At 46.8% G+C, this 23,847-nt stretch overlaps 1 protein-coding gene across 1 annotated transcript in view; it reads left to right on the top strand.

The window, feature by feature from the left end:
* pclob (piccolo presynaptic cytomatrix protein b) overlaps positions 1-23,847 on the top strand; it is a gene marked incomplete at both ends in the record, with an annotated part of 76,433 nt that overhangs the window by 26,626 nt on the left and 25,960 nt on the right. Inside the window, 6 exons of the mRNA XM_083654707.1 lie at positions 11,548-13,005; positions 14,660-16,996; positions 17,103-17,209; positions 18,064-18,739; positions 20,069-21,728; positions 22,233-23,809. Of these exons, the coding sequence (XP_083510833.1) occupies positions 11,548-13,005; positions 14,660-16,996; positions 17,103-17,209; positions 18,064-18,739; positions 20,069-21,728; positions 22,233-23,809 (7,815 nt within the window). The remainder of the gene's footprint in view (positions 1-11,547; positions 13,006-14,659; positions 16,997-17,102; positions 17,210-18,063; positions 18,740-20,068; positions 21,729-22,232; positions 23,810-23,847) is intronic.

The following is a 23,847-nucleotide window of genomic DNA, read 5'->3' on the forward strand; positions in this document are numbered from 1 at the left end:
TGCAAAGCCTGCTGAGTCAGTGACTGGCAAGATGTTTGGCTTTGGTTCCTCCATCTTCAGCTCTGCATCCACTTTGATAACGACAGCTGTTCAGGATGAGCCCAAAACGACACCACCAGTATCTCCTAAGATGCCTGCAAAAGAGACTAAACCACCTGCTGCCCAGAAACCAAAGCAGGACATGAAATCAGAGCAACCCCAGCCAGCTAAGGCTCCTCCATCAGGACAGGCCAAAGTGGACAAAGCTCCATCGGAGCCTCCAAAGGCAGCAGCACAAGCTGCTCCTAAAGCAGACCAGACCACCTGTCCGCTCTGTAAGGTGGAACTCAACATGGGCTCCAAGGATCCTCCTAACTACAACACCTGCACTGAATGCAAGAACACTGTCTGCGAGCTTTGTGGATTTAATCCCATGCCACATACTTCAGTAGTAAGTAAAACAATTAATTATGAATATCATTTTCATGGACAGAGTGTTATTTGTTATAATGAGCTTTGATGATGGAGGTCAGTGGAAGGTTGTCTCCCCTAACCGTCCCATATTTACAGAGTGAGAATCCACCCACGTTTAACAAGGTGGTTCCCTCGTAGGGCGCTCGCTGATGTGGAGTAATCCTGGGTGCAATTTGTGTCTCTGGTTTGTGAAATCTCTTTCAAAGTCCTTGTATCTCATGGAGGATTTGCAATGTCAAGGGTGCGATGTCCCTCATTTTGTATTGAAAGGTACAGTAACAGTAGCTGAAGTAGAGTTGATTTTTTTTCATAAATATCATGGATTAGCTACAAGTCTGATATAGCAATGGCATCATAGATGAAGGTGTGTACGTCTCTGCACTGATCAATGTAATCTTTTAGAATTGTCGATCTACTCTGAAGCGACTCATTGAACAAACATACACAGGCTGTGTGTGGTGTTGGACTGTTATAGCTGTTATCCTCTTCAATGGAGTGGCCTGAGTGAATGTGAGGTTACATAATGGCTCATGAGTCATGAGACGTGTGCCTCGGCAGACTGGCAGCACTGGAATATAGAGGCGTCACTTCCTGCCTTACCATGCGCACCAGTTTCTGAAGAAAGAAAATGGATGGTGGTGAACGGAGAGAGATGTTACTTTTTTTTGGATCCTGTTTGAATTGTGCCACGGGGGGGCACACATATCATTTTTGTCAATGTAAAAGATCACTTTGCAAGGCAAGAAAGTCGCAGTTTCTGGTGAAGCTATATAAGTTATAAATCAGAAAGACTACGCACAACCAGTCGCATAAGTGACGTCTCTCCCGCCAGGCCATGTTGTTGTTGGTGTGACGTATATTGTGCGACACGACAGATGCAGTCGATTGAGCGGTTTCATACCAAACGTCACGTTACGTTTCAGTTTCAGGACAAACTGTGGCTTTCTTGACATGCATAGTTATCTTTTAAATTGACAAAATGTACCTGTGGACCTCATGGCACAATTCAAATGGGATAACAGCTCACCACCATTCATATGTTTTCCAGACACTGGTGCGCATCATGGTGAGGCAGGAAGTCACGTTCACTTTGGCTCTGTCTCTGTTTAAGTGATTGAGAGTTGTGCAACATCATTAGGGAGATGGGATGTGCTGCTGTGGCAGAGCAGGGCCTCTCCGGCCCCGTGAGGATATAGGAGATGGCAGAGTGCTGTGATTATGCCAATAAGCAGAGGTGAGGCGGATTAAGTCCCGCCCAAGACAGTACAGTACATTATAGCAGCAGACATTTCCTTTCAGGCCATCTGCTCTCTCACAGATCACTGGCTTCATGCATAGCAACAGTTTCCCCTTGTTTTTATGTGGCTCGCAGCGCTGCTAGGCATGTGTGCCTGTTTCCTGACTTACCCCACAGGAGCAATTAATTGATGCAAGGCTACCCTTACCATTTGACATTTTTAGATTAGCTGATTAGTACTACTTCCCTGTCCCAACATCCTCTGTCCTAACACCCTCTGTCCTAACACCCTCTGTCCTAACACCCTCTGTCCTAACATCCTCTGTCCTAACACCTTCTGTCCTAACACCTTCTGTACTAACACCTTCTGTCCTAACACCTTCTGTCCTAACACCCTCTGTCCTAACACCTTCTGTCCTAACACCTTCTGTACTAACACCTTCTGTCCTAACACCTTCTGTCCTAACACCCTCTGTCCTAACACCCTCTGTCCTAACACCCTCTGTCCTAACACCCTCTGTCCTAACATCCTCTGTCCTAACACCTTCTGTCCTAACACCCTCTGTCCTAACACCCTCTGTCCTAACACCCTCTGTCCTAACATCCTCTGTCCTAACTCCTTCTGTCCTAACACCTTCTGTACTAACACCTTCTGTCCTAACACCTTCTGTCCTAACACCCTCTGTCCTAACACCTTCTGTCCTAACATCCTCTGTCCTAACACCTTCTGTCCTAACACCCTCTGCCCTAACACCTTCTGTCCTAACACCCTCTGTCCTAACACCCTCTGTCCTAACACCCTCTGTCCTAACACCTTCTGTCCTAACACCCTCTGTCCTAACACCTTCTGTCCTAACACCCTCTGTCCTAACACCCTCTGTCCTAACACCTTCTGTCCTAACACCCTCTGTCCTAACACCCTCTGTACTAACACCTTCTGTCCTAACACCCTCTGTCCTAACACCTTCTGTCCTAACACCTTCTGTCCTAACACCTTCTGTCCTAACACCCTCTGTCCTAACACCCTCTGCCCTAACACCTTCTGTCCTAACACCCTCTGTCCTAACACCCTCTGTCCTAACACCTTCTGTCCTAACACCCTCTGTCCTAACACCCTCTGTCCTAACACCCTCTGTCCTAACACCTTCTGTCCTAACACCCTCTGTCCTAACACCTTCTGTCCTAACATCCTCTGTCCTAACACCCTATTGTTTTGGATGTACAGCACCCATTTCCCTTCGGTCTGAAGCGTTTTTTGTTTTTGTTTTTTTGCTGGCAAATGATTTAACCCCCAATTAATAGGCTTATTTTGTCAGGGATCATCCTCTTTGACTGATTATTGATCATTGATTAGGTTAAAACATGCATGGCTTCATTCATGGTCATGGTCAATCAAACAAAAACATACAGTATTGCAACACTGAACTGTAAGTGTTCATAGCATCCAGCGTGGGTAGCAACGGGGTAACAATATAGAATGCTTGTCAGTCCACAGCATTAGTCATATTACTGGAGGCTTTTGAATATGGTCGTCTTTGTGAGACCGCGGCGCTTATATTACTGTATATACACAAACAGGACAAAAACTCTGCCACATTGAATGTGAAACATTATCAATGTTACAGCTGTATATGACAGATGACATCCTTTTGTAATAGTGCAGAACAACAAGTCTGTTCCTTACATGTCCCTCAACCTTGAGTCTCAGCAAACAACCGTAATCGGCATCACCGCAGGGACTGAGCAATGGACCTTTTTCACGGTCGCCATTTCGTGTCTAAAAGGCAGGGTAAACACAGGTGCAACCAATTCTCTAATTAGGGCTCCAGCACTAGAACACCTAAATGGACTGGAAGTTGGAAACCCTAATTCATGTTTTGATGCACCTGTGCTACTTCCTGCATTTTAGACACAAAATGGCTGCTGTGAAAAAGGCCTATTGCCATCAGATCTTTTTTTCTGTATTCATTTCCCCCCCATAAACAGATTTAGCACAGGGCTCAGTCCAACTGGCACATCATTATGGAGAAATAATGCAGAAAGTGCTGTGGCTCTTATGTAACTGACACTCCTCACGTCTTTGGTGAAGAGCACAGAGGCTACAGGGTGGTGGTTGTATGGGGGGAAGGGACACGCATGAATGATTGCTGCTGTGTACAACATAGATTCACGCCTCTTAAAAGCTGCGGCAAGCAGGAATGGCTTGGCCCAGCCTTAACACACACACAATGGATGCGCTGAGCTGCCATACTTGTTGTTGTCCTGGAGAGAAGAGGGGGAGTGAGTGCCTGCAGCAAGTCTATCCCCCCCTCTCTCTCCTCTCTCTTCTCCTGTTCTGCTCCAGCTGATGTTATCAAAAGCCAGGGAGTGACTGCTGTCTGATATCTAGGACACACATGCTTTGTGCTTCGCCAGCCAAAGCTGTGTGACAAAGCAGTATGAATGACAGTTCCTGCGTGGTAAAATGGTCATAAGCCAACTCTTTCAAAAAAATTGCTGGCTATATCTCGCGTTTGGAGTTCATTTGTTATTCTTGTCTTGGTCCAGTACAAATGATTCAGCAGTTCTCTTGATTTGATTGGAAACTTTCGCGTTGTCACATTTTGTCTCGAAAGATCAGCTTATTTATGAGATACAATACAGGTGTGCTATATGCCCGCCTGTCAGCTTGCCAAGAAATCTATATTGCTGCTTACCTTCTAAAAAGGCACTTGACATTTTTAAAGCAATTGACAAATGTTTCACGCAGCTTCCATGAGAGATTGATTCATCACACGGTGCATAGTCTCCGACCCACAGTCCCAGAAATAAACACGCGTCCTAGACTCCTCCATATTCCCCTCCAAGGCTGGGCCTGTGTAAAGGCAGAGATGTACTCTGCTGGAGGCTAGCCCTGTTGGCACCGTGATAAGGAGAGGAGATACCCCCCTGGTGCACCTACCCACGCTGTTAAAAATAGTCTACTCTGTGGCGAGAACATGTACAACTGCATCCCTGCTCTTATTTCCCAGCCTCGAGTAGGCACTGGTATGGGGCTAGATGAGCTGATATTGACGATGCTCTGGTCCTGATGCTGCGTTGGAAGAGGATTTTAAAAAATAGTGACAGACGAAACCATCCTATTATGTTTATTTATTGCGGACGTCCTCAGTTCAATCTCAGTACAGATTAGCGTAATACCCTGCTATTTTTAGCACGGATGATGTTTCACGTTTGGGGACATTCGAAGGGTTATGACACTTATCCCTCAGGCTGCAACCGTCCCTGGAGAAGGGGAAAGTGATTCCAGTTGCTATTTCGATGCTTGGCTTGGCTGTCTGCCGGAGGAGAGGGAATAGGATCTCCCCCTATGAGATCTGCCCTGTAGTGCACCTCCTATAGTGTGTGGCTTTTCCTAGCACCATAGATTTCCATTTATGCCACGCCCACTCCACTCCCCCTCTACTCTCCTCGCCCAATCCCCTCTCCCTTATGCATCCTGCCCACAAAGGGAAAGTTTGCTGATCTGCCATTTGTAAGATTGGAGCGAGCAGGGGGTGCAGTTCCCTGTCTATAGAATGAAACACTCTGCTTATTACAGATTAGTGGGTCAACATTCTCTATTATCAGAGGCCTTGATTTATGAGCAGATCTGCTCTGTGGGGGCTGCTGAAAGCCAAGTATATTAGCCAGCCACAGCTGTTGCCAAAGGCGTCTGCCAGGAAATCAATAAGAAACTTACCAGCTCCAGCATCAACAGAAGCAAAGCTCTGAAGACAGAGCCTCTTGAAATACTGATATAGTCTACGGCCCCAAAGGCCAACCCCCATCAAACCAGCGTTCATGTTATAAATTGTAACTTTTTCCAGACCACTGGGACGCTGCAGTGACTGATGTCTTGCAACAAGGAGGGGCTTCTCTACAAATAATGCAGCACAAAGCACTGGCACGTCTTCATTAGTGTGGAGATGTGAGCGAGCTTGACAGGGCAGGAGGACCATTCCATTAAGAGCCATGTGATGGATGTTTTTGGGCACTCGAAGTTCCCATTTTATTACAATGCCTTCTTTGTTGAACAGCATACTGTACCTGTAGTACCGTATACATACAGTATGTGGCACTGATGCTGATGGTATGTATGGCTCAACAAGATTGATTCCACCTGTCGTTTAGCCATTGATGCACTGCTGAAAACTTGCCAAACAGCATTGATGTAAGGTGTTTGATGGCCTGATGTGAATGGGCTCTCTTCCCCCAGGTGTTGTTTGGTTGAATCTTTTGCTGTGTCTCTGTGCTGCAAATCAGTGATAATAATATCCAGCCTTATGCAGCATGCCTCTGGGTGAGCAGCACAACTTCAGCCTCACGCAGCATCCCTCTGTGTGAGCAGCACAACTTCAGCCTCACGCAGCATCCCTCTGTGTGAGCAGCACAACTTCAGCCTTACGCAGCATATCTCTGTGTGAGCAGCACAACTTCAGCCTCACGCAGCATCCCTCTGTGTGAGCAGCACAACTTCAGCCTCACGCAGCATCCCTCTGTGTGAGCAGCACAACTTCAGCCTCACGCAGCATCCCTCTGTGTGAGCAGCACAACTTCAGCCTCACGCAGCATCCCTCTGTGTGAGCAGCACAACTTCAGCCTCACGCAGCATCCCTCTGTGTGAGCAGCACAACTTCAGCCTCACGCAGCATCCCTCTGTGTGAGCAGCACAACTTCAGCCTTACACAGCATCCCTCTGTGTGAGCAGCACAACTTCAGCCTCACGCAGCATCCCTCTGTGTGAGCAGCACAACTTCAGCCTTACGCAGCATCCCTCTGTGTGAGCAGCACAACTTCAGCCTTACGCAGCATCCCTCTGTGTGAGCACTGAGCAGCACAACTTCAGCTTTACGCAGCATCCCTCTGTGTGAGCAGCACAACTTCAGCCTTACGCAGCATCCCTCTGTGTGAGCAGCACAACTTCCTGACTGTCTGCTAATCCATGCAGCTGGCGGGCTAATCATGTTGAGCAGCCTCTCCCACAGCTCTCTGCTTAGGCCTCGTGCTCTTTACTCATATAAAGCAGATTTCATTAGACAAAGGGACTCTGATGGCGGCTTTCCAGACGCTGTGGCTCTGATGCTGTGAGGCTGAGACTGTGGGGCTCTACACCAATGTGATGGCATTGGGTCTTTTTGTTGACCAAGATGTTTTTTTTGCAGTTGTATTATAATAATATAATATTATGCAAACATATTTCACTTGCTAATATTATTAGCAAGTGAAATATGTTTGCTGATGCTAATTAGAGCATAGAGAGAAGGTGAGAGAGTGAGAGAGAGTGATGTAGATACTGTACTTATTATTTCTCATTCTCATAGAGGTTTTTGCCATGATATTGCCAGCAGATTGCACCTTCCTTCAACAGACTGTTGCTGTAATAAAAGAAAAGAAGTGCACAGTATTTCATGAGAATGGGGATTTTTGCGGGGGGAATTGGCCCATCAATTTACCTGATGAGAACGTTGACATCATCCATTTCTCCCTGGTAGATTGTTCGCGCCAGTGCACCATGCAAAAGTTTATGAAACAGCAAACTTTGTGTTCGGCACGATAATCTTCACAAAAGAGGACCACTTTTATGATTTTTTAAGCGTAAATGCATTTTTTTTAACGCAATTTTCCGAAAACACTTTAAGTCATAAAAGTGGTCTTCATTTGTCAAGATTATCTTGCTGAACTGTAACACAAAGTTTGCTGTTTCATAAACTTTTGCAGTTGTGGAAATGTTTGTATGAGTACAGGATTGCAGCAGCTCCTTATAGACAATGTCTGTTATTCCCTCCTCATCACCTCCAATAATTACTTTCATGCTGCTGGCTCACTTTCCCCTGGAGGTCTGTTCTTGAGAGAACGGTCAGGACCTGTTTGTAGGTTCCTAAGAAGCTCGGGGGCATGGTGGCACAGTGGTAGTGCTGAGGTAGCGCTGTTGCCTCGCTCACAGCTAGAAGGTCCTGGGTTTGATTCCCGCCTGGGACGCTGTGGAGGGTTTGTCCTTCCCATGTCTTCAGTGCCTACGCCCCAGGTGGGCTATCTCGAGCAATTGTGTTGTCATCAGTGAGTGATGTCATCAATGATGATGTCATCAGTGATGTCACTCAAGCAATTGTGATGTGAGTCAAGTGACATCATCGGTGACATCATCAGTGGGAAGCAGGGAAGGGATGCTGATGATGAAGGCCTAAAAACGTAAAATATTACAGTATTTTCAGTTTTTTGCACCACATGTATTCCAGACACCTGACAAGTGTTTTGGCAAATTTTGGAGACGATCGGAGCCACCAAAAGACAAACAGACAAACAGACAGCTCTGTAATTATAGTAGTAAGATACCCACTTCTCCACACACCACACACCACTGCTTGTTTACACAGCAATGATTTACTTTCACTTCCAGTTAGTGCACTGGCATATATTATGGAATTGTTTGTTGTTTTGTTTTCTAAATTAATATTATCATTAGGGGCGCTGTAGCTCAGGAGGTAGAGCGGGTCGTCCACTAATCGCATTGGATAAAAGAGGTCGGTGGTTCGATTCCCGGCTCCTCCAGTCTGCATGTCGAAGTGTCCTTGGGCAAGATACTGAACCCCAAATTGCTCCCGTTGGTGTGCCAGCACCCTGCGTGGTAGCCTGCCGCCATCGGTGTGTGAATGGGTGAATGTACCTACTGACTGTAAAGCGCTTTGGATAAAAGCGCTATATAAATGCAGGCCATTTACCATTTACCATTATAGTATTGTATGGTTATGAATGCATAATAATTCAACATTAAAGACAGGATAGATTTTTAAACATCTTTTCATTCAATATAGGCTACTGGCATCATTATATGTATTTTTATAGCTGTAGATTTGGCATCGGTGTTTGTGAGCTGCCATGGTTGTATACATACAGTAAGGTGATCAGAAAAGCAGGAAGTATTGGAGTTTCTGACTACATCAATAATGACAAGACTTGTGATGTTGCTGCTCAGCAGTAGCGCAGTGTTCCTGTTAGCTGTGATTACACCCTATATATAGCATGACAGAAGAGGAGGAGAGGGATGAAGATGCCTGTGTGTGTGTGTATGTGTGTGTGTGTGTGTGTGTGTGTGTGTGGAGGGGGGGGGGGTGTTGATGCAGGATATTGGGACTGGCAGTTTTATCTAACCATTTTGCAGTCTAGCCTTGATTGATAATCAACTCTTATCTGATTCTGAGCTGTACTGTAGGCAGCGCTGGTTAATGAGTTGCACTGTTATCTAGATGAACTTCATTGTGAAGTGTGAGAGTGGGAGTTCTTGGGTTTGGATCCTCCATATAGCAGAGTCGACTGAGAAGAAGAGTAATTGACCTTCGTTAAGATAGAGCTGTTATGCGTGTGCTGATATAGCTTAGTGTCCAAACACGTCATCAGCCCGTGTGAAGAACAGCTTTGCTTTCAATCACACACAATCTGATGCTTTAATGAGTGAGGACATGATTGTGAGCATCATGTGCCATGTGCTGCAGAGGCTCTGCTCATTATTGTCAGGAACAAGAGGATTATCAGATTAACCACACAACCAAGCACAATACAAAATTAGAGAACAAAATCATGCAAGGTTATCACATCAGTAGGCTGTGTAATCTGCCAGGTCAAGAAGTGTTTGTGTGGGCGTCCGAGTAGTGTAGCGGTAGATTCCCTGCCTACCAACACGAGGGGGGCGCGAACCTGCGTTACCCGTGTTACCTCTGGCTCGGTCGTGCGTCCGTAGAGGCACGATTGGCTGTGTCTGCGGGTGGGAGGCCGGATTGGGGGTATGTCTCCTGGTCGCTGCATTAGCGCCTCCTCTGGTTAGGCCGGGCCGCCTGTTCGAGGCGGAAAGGGAACTGGTGGGAATAGCGCGATCCTCCCACTGTGCTACGTCCTGCCGGTGAAGCTCCCCGCTGTCAGGTGAAAAGAAGCGGCTGGCAACTGCGCATGTGTCGGAGGAAGCCTGGTGCTAGTCTACGGCTCTCCCCGGATCGGCAGAGGGGTGGAAAATCCTTTTACAGAAATGGAGCTAATTGTGCTACTGTCCTGCAGTGTTGCTGCTGCCCACAGTCTCAGGATAGAGTGAAAGTATTTCTATGTTCAGCCCCCCTCAAAAGCACTAAATGTATCTGTTGCTTTCAGAATGACCTCTTCCAACTCACTTAATGATGTTTGTGGTGGCCTGATGCTGATATGCTTTGTTGTGCTAATCTCTCAGTCAGCGCCATGTCTCTGTGATGAAGCTGCAGCTGCCTCACTCATGTTTAGAAAAGAGAAAAGAATCATAGTAGGAGAGAAATAAACAGATTGTAAGTCACCTTTGACTACAAGTGGAGTTTTGTTTGTTTGTTTTTTCGGATGTTCCCTTTGGTTTTGTCTTTTGTCACAGCAGCATAGATATTTAAGGCTTGTTTCTGGGAGCAGAGATGACAGAGAGCTCCAGCACAGCTGGATTGTAAGTGCAGGCCTAAGCCAGAGTATGACAGAGGGTAGATTACATCACTCACTAAATCTCTAGTCAGCACATGTGCCCATGGAATATTATTCATTTATGTCACACACTTATCTCAAAGGAAAAAAGTGGTGTGTGTGTGTGTGTGTGTGTGTGTGTGTGTGCGTGTGTGTGTGTGTGTGTGTGTGTGTGTGTGTGTGGTGTGTGTGCGTGCGTGCGCGCGCGCGTGTGTGTGTGTGTGTGCGTGCTTGTGAGTGTGTGTGTGTGTGTGTGTTTGTGCGTGCGTGCGTGCGTGCGTGCGTGTGTGTGTGTGCGTGCATGTATGCGAGTGTGTGTGTGTGAGCGTGTGCGTGCACGCTCGTGCATGTGCGCACGTGCATGCATGTGTGTGTGCGCACGCATGTGTGTGTGTGCGTGCGTGTGTGGACATGTGCAGAGACACATCCAGAATACAGTAGGCTACTTGTGATGTGTATAAGGTGAACATTTCAGTGTGCAATGTTTCATATCTGACACATATAGTTTATCAATTAAAACTTAGCGGTGTTTAATAAACAGGATATATGTGTGCGATTTCCTCCTCTGCCTTGTGTATCAGAACTCGTCTCCCTCGCTCTGCAGAGAGGCAGGCGCATTGCTGTGGTTTGGTCTGCTGAGATGCTACAGGCACACTGCTTTATCTAGAAGGCTTTCCCCTCCTCCTTAAATGGAGCTTAGATGTGATATGAAATGTTTCTTCAGAGGATTAAGTATTAAAACTAATAGCATTGCCTGTAAAATGTGATTAGCTCTTTTGCAAGGTAAGCATTTTCTCTTTGCTAGCTCAAGAGTGTTGTCAAGTTGTAGCTTAATATCGTTGAGCATGTTATTTGGGACCACATCATTCTATAGAAAATATTTGTAATGTTTAATCTTCCTGTTTTTGAATTGCTTGGATGTTTTGATCGCCAGATAGGGATAGCGCTGGTCTGGATGAGGATAAAATGTATTTTACTTTGAGTGCTATGGAATGAATCTGCGTAGCAGACAGCATTGCACTGTACTATGTCTTTGTTGTCTATAATCAGTGGATGATGCCTTTACAGTAGATAGAATCTCCAGTACAGAAAACTGTGCGCTATTATTCAATCCAACACCGTCGTTGCCCCTCAATAGATAAGATTAGGCTGTTGCTATATCTTCTATGTCAGGAGGGGGGGGTTGGATTCCTCCCTTACATGCTTCACATAGGGGGGATTTATACACTGGGGGGGGGGGAGTTGCAGAATTTTTGGGCCTGTATTTTTCTCTGAAAACAAACATTTCACCTACATGTCATTTCATTTTTAAGATTGATATTATTTCTTCATATAATGTGTTTCCTAACTAGCTGTATGTTTTGTGATTACAGAAGGAATGGCTTTGTCTGAACTGCCAGACTCAGAGGGCTTTGTTGGGACAGCTGGGAGACTCAGGAAAAATGTCCCAGCCTTCACCCGCACCTGCCACACCGGAGACCCAGCCCACACCTGCACCCACCAAGGCACAGGTCACACCTGCACCCACCAAGGTGGAGCTCACACCTGCACCCACCAAGGTGGAGCTCACACCTGCACCCACCAAGGTGGAGCCCACACCTGCACCCACCAAGGCACAGGTCACACCTGCACCCACCAAGGCACAGGTCACACCTGCACCCACCAAGGCACAGGTCACACCTGCACCCACCAAGGTGGAGCCCACACCTGCACCCACCAAGGCACAGGTCACACCTGCACCCACCAAGGTGGAGCCTACACCTGCGCCCACCAAGGCACAGGTCACACCTGCACCCACCAAGGTGGAGCCCACACCTGCACCCACCAAGGCAGAGGTCACACCTGCACCCACCAAGGCACAGGTCACACCTGCGCCCACCAAGGCAGAGCCCACACCTGTGCCCACCAAGGCACAGGTCACACCTGCACCCACCAAGGTGGAGCCCACACCTGCACCCACCAAGGCACAGGTCACACCTGCACCCACCAAGGCACAGGTCACACCTGCACCCACCAAGGTGGAGCCCACACCTGCACCCACCAAGGCACAGGTCACACCTGCACCCACCAAGGTGGAGCCCACACCTGCACCCACCAAGGCACAGGTCACACCTGCACCCACCAAGGCAGAGGTCACAACTGTGCACACCAAGGCAGACCCAACAACTGTGCCCACAAAGCTGCAGCCTACACCTGCTGCCATCAAGGCAGAACCCACAGCTCCACCCTCAAAACCAGAGCCTACACATGCACCCACAATAACAGAACGCACGGCTGCATCTGTCAAGATGGAACCACAGCCTCTAGCAACCCCACCCCAGATCGATCCCGAAACCATACCCACACCCACAAAGGCAAAGGCAGCCCCTATCAAGACAGAGACCCAGCCTTCAATAACAGCCGCAGCAGAGCCCAACAGACCCAGCATGGCTCCTGTGCAAAAGACAATGGAGACGCCAAAGGTTGAAGTTGCAACGAGAGTCCGTAAGACTGTAACTGTGCAAGCTAGGTTCGAGGCAGTGACAGAGGTTCCCAAAGCTGAAGAGCTCAAACCTGGAGCTCCCAATGCAGCTGCCTCAGTCCCAGTGACTCTCCCAATCTCTGCCGAGGTTTCTACTGCTGGAGCTGCTCCAGTCACTAAACCAAAGGCTCCTCCAGCTACCACAGAACTCTCTGCCCCAGAGAAGCTCGTTAAGGCAGTACAGCCTGATGACCATATCAAACAGATGGAACCAGCAAAACCATTACAGAGGCCATTTGAGATGAAACCACAGCCACAGCCGCAGCCTGGGGTGGAACTAGAACCAACCACTAAAGAAATCACCATAAAAGTAAGAATGGCTCATTGCAATTTGGGATTATTGTTTATTATTGATAAATATCTAACTTTGTGGGATTCTAATTTTATAAAAGAAAATAATAGTAATACTAATACTAATTAGCTACTATGTGATTGTCACCCTGCCATTGCTTGTCTATTCGCTATACATGTACAGTACTGTATCTTCACTATACTGCACATACATCATTGGAGACCTTCTATAATTTACTTGAAAAATAAACACAATAGTGTAGATCACTAACTTAATTAGAACAATGGGTGGATGTACAGTGGTGATTAGCTGGATCAGTTATTATTAAATATCTATAACAAGAGGACTTTTTTAAGTAGTTAATAATCACATTCCAAATTATGTTTTTAGAAACCCTAAGTGGGCTTATTCTGGGTCTTTACCTCAGAAATTAAAACCAATATTATTAATAATCTGGACAAAGCATACGTAAACAAAAACAAGAAATTATCAAACAATAAATAATCATCATAAATAAAGAAAAAGAAAAGCATCAGTTAAAAAAGAACAAAAAATGAAAACAAAAGAGCAACAAAAGTGAGTAAGTAGACAGTTAAAAAGGCAGTGTGCGGTGGATGTGTCATGTATGTGGTCTCTGTGTGACTCATCAGGAGTTTGGATTTGAAAGAGTTAAGAGATAATGCTTGTTTAGCAATGTTGCTATGAGTGTGATTGCACCCCAATTCAAAATGTTGTAATAATGTAGCCAGCTGAAGTTGATGTGCTGCTACTCTTTACACAAGCAATTAATAGACCATGTATTTATTTATTTATTTATTTCAACTTTGGCACGCAGCCCTTATACAATGGTCTATTGCCTAAATGTGCTATTACAGAAAAACAGTGTACTCTGTCAAGGTTCTGCATCAAGCATTATTTCAATAGCAGGACATGATGTTGCAAATTTTCCATTAAATATTATTACATGAAACTTTCATCAACTCTAATCAGTCAAAGAACAAAAAAAACAAAGGAACAAACAAAAGGAAAAGTTGGGTTAAAGGGCAAATTTGCAATGTTGACCTTCCCTCCATTTTCCAAAAACTTGAACTTTCATTTGGGGGCAGAAACTTCCCCGGGTGACGCGTCATTATTCCGTTGTTGACACAAAATTGGTGAAAATTGGCAGTCTTCCTTTAATGTTCCTTTGTTCCTCCATCCGTCACATGTCACCACAGATTGAATTTTGCTCAAATGTTGAACAAAAATGTATAAAAGTAGAAATTAAACTGATTAGCCCGAGAGGTTTCTACATTGCCTTTTTACATGCACAACCACTGACAAACCTCCATGTATCAAGTACAATATCTCAGACAAAACTCGGGAAGAATGGTGGATCTTGCGAGAATGCAGTGGCATTCTGGTATTTTCAAAATTATGAGGGGATGCCACATTGTTCATTCGTCATTTATTAAATTATTTGCCAGACTATGGATTCGATATTGATGCAACAAGAGGGAAATTATGCATCTATCCACTACATTCTAGCATTTTCAAAATTACTTTGAATGACATGTTATAATTCCAAGTCTCAACAAGGGGAAACATTTGTTACTGTTTAGCCAAGATGGGGTCTACATCACTAGTGGGGGACAACATTTTCACTGTTGCCTTGTTTTCTACCCTTTTTTAGGAGCAAGATGAAACCGACAAGGAGCCTATAAAAGTGAGGAAGGCCTCCGTCTCTACTGTCCACGTCACAGCTAGTCAACCAATCAAATTGGAGAATACAGTTATTTATGTGACAGAGCTTGAGACTACAGCCAAGGCACAAGAGCAAAATGATCAAGACCAACCCCAGATTTTACCCGTATCACAAGAATTGAAGAATGTGCAGGTGGTCAGCGATGCTACTATAACTGATACAACAACAGATCCATCCATGCTAATGAATGAGGAGGTTAAAGGTGGGAGGAGGCGCCTGAGTTTCCAAGCAATGGAAGAGGCCAGTGAAAGTGAGCTCACCCCCTCACCCTCACCTCAGGTCCAGAAGAGGAGGTTGAAGGTGAGCCCTATCTCATCCAGCAATGAAGACATCAAAACCGAAAGCGCTGACTCCTCTATGGAAGATGAAGAATTCATCCGCAAACAGATCATGGGCATGGGTGGTGAAGAAGATATGTCTCTCTCAGAAGATGAGAAAGAGAAGAGATTGACATACGAGGAAGCTATCGAGGAAGCTGAGTTGGATAACGATTCAGTGACTGCCAGACCACTGTCAAGAAAAAGTAGCACAGATAATGAAGACACTCCAGCCAGGAGAAAATCCATCACAAAGACAGACACTACAACCACTCAATATGCTCCTGAAACTGTGACCACCAATGTTTTCAAGAAAGCTACTCCAGCTGTGAGACAGAGACAAAGCCCTGATGAAGAGGTAGAGAGCATCACTGAATCTCTGTCAAAGGGGTCATCTAGTGTTCAGGCATCTAGCTTCACTCCAGGATCTTCACCCACATCAGCCTCATCTCTAGAAGAGGACAGTGACAGCAGCCCCAGCCACAAGAAAGCAAGTGGAGACAAACATCATCGCAAAGCTAAACACAGGCAACCAGGCCAGCATCTCCCGACCATTGAAGACTCATCTGAGGAGGAGGAGATGAGGGAGGAAGAGGAAGTCTCAAGAGAACAGGGAACTTTGAAAGATGGTGACCAGCCAGAGAGGAGGAGCGTCAAGAAGTCTAGGAGAGACAAGAATGAACTTATGGCCAAGAGAAGCGAGGGCCAGCCACTTCCTTCGCCTAGTAACCTCTCTCCATTTGAGGATGCTTCTCCAACAGAGGAGCTGAGAGAGGCCAAGGGGATCGAGGACAGCCTTAGTACATCTGGCTCTGCCTCTGAGTACTCTGCCAGTATGGAATCAGAACCAGAGTCTAGGCAAGCTGTGCAGAGGGGAGGTAAACCATCACCAACAGTGATACCATATTCTCCCTCTGATCCATTTGAATATACGTATAGTGTGACAAAACCATTAAAGAGTGCTGAAGAAACATATGAGGAAATTATTCAGAAGACAAGAGCTATTCCAGGGGAGAGTCCTCCTGATATTGAGCCACTCTATGGAGGAATGACAATTGAAGACTATCTTTATGAGTCCTTAGTTGAGGACCCTGAAATTAAGATAAGTGAAGCTCAACACATGGAACCCAGTAGGGACAATGACTCTGAATCTGTGAAGAAGCTCCGATCTCCAGAGGATGTTTATGAGGAAATGATGCAGAAGAAGAGAGAACTGATGATGATAGAGCAAGAGTTTGAACAGGCCCAGACTGCCATGGAATCTTTGCCATCAGGGGCTTCAGATGCTGTGCCGTCCTTGGTCACTGAGACCTGTGTGGTGGCCATGCCTATGGAAGAGGCGTCCTTCACTGGAGAAACTGATAGGCTTGTGCCAGGCCCTGACACTTACGATGATGTGCCGGTGAAGAAAAAGAAACGGCCTGCTCCACCACGTCCCACTGAACCTCCTAAACGTCCTGAGGTGACTATTGTTCCCTGTACTCCAACTGGATCTATAGGTTATGTTAGGGCAATGGTTCCGCAAGATCCTGCCCTCACAAGGTCACTGTTTCCCATACCAGACCTCAAAATTACCCAGTGTTCATCTGGAGAGGAAGAGGATGACAGCAGTCTTGCAGAAGAGTATGGTGTTGGTGTTTCCTCTGACATTACTCCCAGTGATGAGTCTGACACTAAGGAGGAGCCCACCATTAGCCCACCTTTATCTGAAACTGCTGATATGGAGCCTATCAGTGTGGTGTGTGAAGTTCCAGAAGTGAAACCTATTCCAGGTCCAATTTCAGCCCCAGAACTAACCACTACACCTTCCCCATTGTCACCAGTATCCCCTCCAACTTCACCAGTAACTCCAGATTCCAGTTTAGCATCTAATGCTACTTCTTCCTCATTCCAGGCTCAAACGCCTCTTTCATCTGACTCAACCCCACCAACTCCACCAACTTCACTTGTAACCCAGCCACTAGCTGACATCTCTCCACCATCAATTGCTGTAATTGCAAGTGTTCCTCCTACTCAGGGCTCAGTCTCTGCTCCTACTCCAACCCCAGTTGTAGTTACAATATCAGAAGTTGTGTCTGATCCAACCAAAGCTCAAACAGCTACACCAGTTCCAGTTAATGTTCCTACAGATGGAGTACGAACTCCAGCCCCACCTGTTGTGGTTCAAATGCCTGACTTGGATTCATCTGACTTGGATTCATCTCCATCTCAGATGCCTGGTGAGGTTCGAGCTGCTATGCAGATCTCAGCACCAAGTCCAGGACCTGTTGTAGTCTCAGCTCAAAACATAGCCCTAGTCACTGCTACATCTGTTGCAGCACCAGCAACAGGTCATACTCCAACTCCAGCCCAAGTTGTTATTGCTCCTTATCCTGGTCCAGTCATAGTCCAAATGCCTGACCTGGTTTCAACTACATCTCCTATCTCAGTACAAGCCCCACAACCAGTCTCTGCTCTTGTGACTACCCCAGCTCAAGTCCAGGCCACAGTGATACATTCACTCCCTGTTCAATCAGCTGCCCCAACTCCAGTGGCAGTCCCAGCTTTAGCTCAACCAGCCCTGGTACCTTTACCAGCTCCAGCATCAACTGCAGTAGTCAAAAAGAAAGTACCACCTCCCCCTCCACCTCGATCTACTTCAGTTTCACTGTCTGAGAGTAACATTGAGCCCTCACTTGTCAGAACTGTCCAACATGTCTCCCCTACTGTGACCGCTACCATAGCCATGGGAGCAACAGTGTCTGACCAGCCAATGCAATCTGTATTTGTGGATATACAGCCAAGAATGGAGGACATGCACCCGGATGTACCTCAAGTGGTGACCCCAACCAGACAAGGGCATGTAGTCATCATAGTGCCCAGTGTGGAAAACACATCTGTACTTGGTCAAACTACACAATATATGCCTAGCAAAGTGTCAGTAGCTACCACTGCTGCTTCGACACAAGGCAGTCAAATAGCTGCAGGTCCTGTTGTTGTTTCCGCTTTTCCCACTCCTGCTACTGGTATATCCAGCACAGATACAGCCTCAGTGTCCACTATTGTGCCAGCAGTGCCGGTTGTAGCTTCAGCTACAAGAGGCGCAGATTCAGTAGAAATACCTGTAGCAGATACACCTCCACCTCCACCTCCACCCATCACCATACCCAAGCAAGCTATTATATCAGTTCCCACTGCTGTGCCAGTTTCTACAGCAACGACAGCACAAGCTTATATTACAACAACTGGTCCTAGTCAAGCAGTCAAGCCTCCTCCACCCATACCACCTAAGCCTGTATCCATTCCGGCTGGACTGGTTTTTAGCCACAAACCAGGGGAGAGTGTCAAACCACCTCCTCCTCCTGTAGCTCATAAAGCTGCAACACTGCCCAGGACCAAGGCACCTCCAAATGCTCTGTCACTGAGTCTGACCCGACCTGTGGAGTCCAAGTTGAGTGTAACATCTCCCAAGTCTCCTTTGTCTCCTAGACATGCTAAATGTTTGCAAACGTATGCAGTGATAACCCTGCCATCTGAACCTGGCACACCAACAGAGGTAGCAGGGCAGGGCATTACAGTCCAGGCACCTGTTAGGCAAGGCTCCATCCCATCCACAAAGGTGTCAGGGATACAAACCACACCTTCAGAGCAGAAAACACCCAATGAGACATACTCATACCAGTCTACAATTAGGAGAGCATCAGTCCCTGCTGTGAGACATCCACCCCCAATGTCTGTAACTCCAATGGTGGCAGGACAGCAAGTGGCATCCTCTGAGACAATTGTCCAAGCAAGGAGAGGCGCCATGTCTTCTGTAGTGCACCCACCTCTATCTGTGGCTGATGTCATGGCAGTGTCATCAGATCAGGTCGCACCCATTCTGGCGTATAGTGTTCCTCTTCCAATCAAGAAACCATATGTACCTCCAGCAGCCCAACAACAACCGATTGTTCAGCCAACACTGGCAGCTGCCCAGACACCTCTATCCGTATCTGAATTCATCACAATGCCTCCAGAGCCAGAGATTTATATTCAACCACTTGCTGTACAAGTCACAACTAGAAGACCGTCAATGCCATCTGTTGCTCTGCATCCACAAACAGTGTCAGAGGTCATAACAATCCCACCGGAGGTTTTAGCTGAAGTACCAGTTCCTCAGGCCCCAACACCAACTGAAATTGTACAACCACATCCTGTGACAGAAGTTGTTACATTACCACTACAGCCTGAGATACCTCCAGAAGCACCAGTTGCTGAAGATAGAACAGCTTCAGCCTCCTCAACTGTCCTCTCTCCGCATGCAGAAATTCAAGTAGTAATGTTACAAACAGAACATGATATGCATACTGAAGTGATTACCACTGAGGCAGTTAGTATAAGACCACCAATAATGATTCAGCAAATTCCTGTACAACAGCCACTCACAGGAACTGAAGCAGTGACCTTCCCTGTAGAACAGGTGATGCCTACAGGGTTCAGCAACACTGAGACTCTTTCTGACATACCATCAGTACTACAAGCTGTTGAGCCAATACAAGTTTCTCCTGAAGTGATACGCCAACCACCTATGCAGCAACCCCTTCTTGTAGCTGACATGGCCACTCTCCCTACAAAGTATGAAACACCTGATGTTGCTGTTGAAATACCAGCCATACCAACAGTACTACATCATCCTCCTGTAGTTGCTGAAGTTACCCCAATACATGAAGTGGCTAAGGCGACACCAGTAACTACAGTTGCTATGATAGCACCAATTCCTACATTTGCTGAAGTAACACCATCATCTGTTGTGATGGAAGTCACACAAATTCCAGTACAGCCAGAAATACCTACAATTACTTACATCCCACAAGTCTATGGAGCAACTACACCCTCAGTTGTGCCACAGTCAACATCTCTAGTGGAGGTCATTGCAATGCAGCCTGAACATGAAACACGCAGAGATGTTCCAACAAAGGAGGCTGTTGTGAGAAGAGCTTCAATACCATCAGCAGTGATCCAGCCTCATGCAGGGTCTGGGGTGATGGCTTTCCTGCCACAGTATGAGATGCCAATCAAAGTTATTACAACTGAGGCCACCACTACTAAGAGGAGAACATCTATAACTTCCATAGTGCAGCCACCATATGCCACTGGTGAGATATCTACCTATCCCTCAGATTATGAAACACCCACACAGGTGGTTACAACTGAGGCCTTCGGTACCACCAGGAGGGAATCCATAACCATGCAACAGCCATTCCAAGTGACACAGATAGTAAACATGCCAGCTGAAAAGGAAGTTCCTATAGATGTTTATGCTGCTCAAGTCCCCTACAGGAGTGGGCTTGTTCCTTCACCAGTACAACAACCACAGGTATTAACTTATTCAGCAGAATATGATAGCCCTCTGGAGATAATAACAGAAGCTTACACCAGGAGAACCCCCATACCCACTATCCAGAACATTCCAGAGTCTGTATCTGTAGCTCCAGTCACCATCACTAAAATTCGGCAGGAATCCATTGAGAGCCAAGAGATTCGTGGACAAGAGAAGGTGGTCGCCAGTATGAGTCACATGTACTCCTCTTCCATATCCACCTCAGGACAGCCTCCTGAAAGCCTGCCCAGTCTGGTCACTCAGGTGGTCACCACTGAGGTCCAGAGGACTACTGTGTCTGTTGTCCATGAAAGGCTACCACAGGTCCCTCCGCCCAGTGTAGCAATCACTATACAACCAGACATTGCTAAAGTCCAACCACGGCCAAAACAGAATGGGAAGATAATCTATCCTGGTGATGTTATTGATTTACGCACCATGAAGGTTGGTGTAAAGATGACTGACCAAGGCATGGACCTGACACCCCCTGAGTCATGTCGACAGTCTTTTTCCAGTGATTCTAGTGGGCGGCAAATCACTGCAGTGCAGCCTGAGATAGTAAACCTTAGTGCAGAGATCACCCCTGCTCCCACACTGTCTGTTGTCACTGATAGCATCACAATAGTCACCTGCACGGCCACCATTGCTTCATATAATAAAACTCAAGCAGAGAAACCTCTAGATCTCCAGGGCGATGTTACTTCATTGCCTCTGCCTCTCACCACATACAAACCATTCGAACCTCTAGCACAGATTGTATACAGGCCTGTGAACTCCAAGCCAGTAATCAGTGCTATAGCATCCACGGCTCAAGACATACCCATGAATCTTTCTTTTGGAGCTCTCGCCTCCCCAGGAGGGAAGCAGCCAGTGACTTTGCCCACAGCAGCTATCACCAATGGAGGTCCCGTCCTTTCACCAGAGGCCACGGTGGCCATGGATCTGTCCAACTACAGGCCAGTGAGGGCCATGGTAGCTTTGTCTGCCACAAGCCCAGGAGTTGTGACCACTGTGGTGGAGGATGATGGCACTCCAGTGGATCTGACTGCTGGGAGGAGGAGTGTCTGCTGTGATGTCATCTACAAGCTACCATTCACAGGAAGCTGCAGAACACTGCCCGCAGTCACCACCCAGCCTGACAACCGCTTTGGCTATAGAGATGACCACTACCAATATGATAATGCTGGAGTATATGGTATCAAAGGCATGAATGGTATCAAAGCATCAGTGTCTGAGACCAACCTGACAGAGGCAGGACTTTTCCCCTATGAGCTCAAGAATGACTATCGCAATGGATCATCAGATGGAGCCATAGACCTCACTGCCGCACATCTTTCTACTGGTGAGTATGGGGTAGTTGTTGCATGTTTCTTCTTTGGTTCACCATGCTCTATGCTTGCTTTATGGCCTTTTGTAGAGAGACTTGAACCCTTGAGTTACAAAGTGCCTGCTCAATTCCCACTTCAGCAATAATCACTTTACAGTTGAATGCTTTGAAGCCATTTCGTGTTTTTCCCTTTAAGTTCAGTCATCCATGGGAAGTTTAAATCTGTTTTAGTATAACAATATGTTTCAAAATATGATTTCTAAAATGAATGTGCATGTTTCCATCCAATATTGCGATGTGCTTATTTTTTCTTTCTCTCTCTTGTTTTCATACAGATGCATGTGTGTGCCTGCGTGTTCTCCCTCAAAATTTTGGGTTTGCATCGTGCTAGCCAAAATGACGCAATGCATGTGGAATGGGTTTCTTTTCTAATCCAAAGTGCATGACCTTCACTTTTATATATCCAAATCCTAATATAGTTTATCAACTAAAACTTTATTTTTGGACTCATTGTGGCAGGTAAAGCTCTAGACTACACCAGCAAAGCTGCTGGAGACTACTCTGGGAAGACAACTGCTCCATATCCCCAGCTCCCTGCAGCTGGGTTTGGTGTAAATAGTGTTCTACGAACCTCAGATGGAGTAGTGTACTCCTCTGTAGCAGCTCCAGTCCCATCTACATATGCTATTACCACTCAGCCAGGCTCTGTCTTTAGCACCACCTTACCAATGACAACATTGGTCCAGAACCAGCCATTGCCGCACCCCTATGGCTTCATTCCCACTACAGACCCAGGTCAGATCATTCCTTTTGACACAAGACTGCACAAGGAGCTTCTACCCACTGCTTTGGCTGACATCATAACGGGCTACCCTGAAATGTACTCAGACACCACCCTTGAAGCCATAGCTGCCTCTTTGGACGCTTTAGCCTCCTCTCCTATATTCCCTGGTTTGGACAACACCAAGATGGCCCAGTACCAGATGGAGAGGGAGTTCCTCGAGCTGGAGAAGCTTAAGCAGCTATGTCTTGCTGAAGAGCTAGAATGGGAGAGGCAGGAAATCCAACGTTACCGCGAACAGGAACAGTTGATGGTCCAAAGGGAGCTTGAGGAGCTCCAGGCCCTGAAACAGCATCTACTCCTACAGCAAGAGGAGGAGCATCATGCCCACATGGTGGCCCAGCAGGAGACCTATGCCCAGCAGAAAGAGCAGCTGGAGCAGATCCAACAACTCCAACTGCAACTCCAGCGCCAGCTAGATGAGCACTATAGTACCTCTGGGTCCACAGGAAACCTCCTAGATGCTAAGTATGCAGGGGTAGGGGACAGTGGCCAGTATTGGCCTGTCAAAGATGAGTCTACATCTCCATCCATTGGCATCCATTTAGACGAAGGTCAGGACCAGCTTCTCCCTAAGAGGCTTCCAGTTGTGTCTAACCAGGCTGATCAGGACACAGGGCGGAAGATCATTGATAGTGGAGTGCAGACAGATGATGAAGATTCAGCAGACAAGCAGTATGTGGGAAGGAGAAAGAGGAATAAGAGAAATACTGATAGCTGTGGTCAGACTGATGATGAGGACCAGGATGAGTGGGATGCACCCACACGAGCTCGACGCCGCTCTCGAAAACATAGCAGTGATGGGAAACATGGCTCCAAGGTCTCTAGCATTGCTATCCAGACTGTGGCAGAGATCTCTGTCCAGACTGACCACTCTGGAACTCTCAAACGGCCCAATGTCCAGATGGATACCAAGGTGGAAATCGTCAAGCACATCTCAGCCCCAGAGAACTCTCAGAGAGGAGGCAGCCTGAGCTGCCAGACAGACTCAGACAGGAGACACACACCCATTGAGGTGGGCTACAGCACATACTTGACGGCAGATGGCATCAAATCAAAAGTGATCTACTCCCCAGTCTCCCCCCTGTCCCCTGAAAAGTCAGGGGGAGGCCATAGGATGCTGAGTGCTGACCCAACCAGGTTTTCCTCTGGCCCCCGGATGCTGAAGGCTGGTCAGAAGTCTCTATCTGACCCCAAATCCCTCAGTCCTACCACCGAGGACAGGATGGCTGGATACTATGCAGACAGCTACTCTGTAAGTCTGTGAAGAACATTAGCTGCACATTTAAGTAA

This window comes from Poromitra crassiceps, assembly GCF_964638095.1.
Source record: "Poromitra crassiceps genome assembly, chromosome: 18".
Taxonomy (NCBI): domain Eukaryota; kingdom Metazoa; phylum Chordata; class Actinopteri; order Beryciformes; family Melamphaidae; genus Poromitra; species Poromitra crassiceps.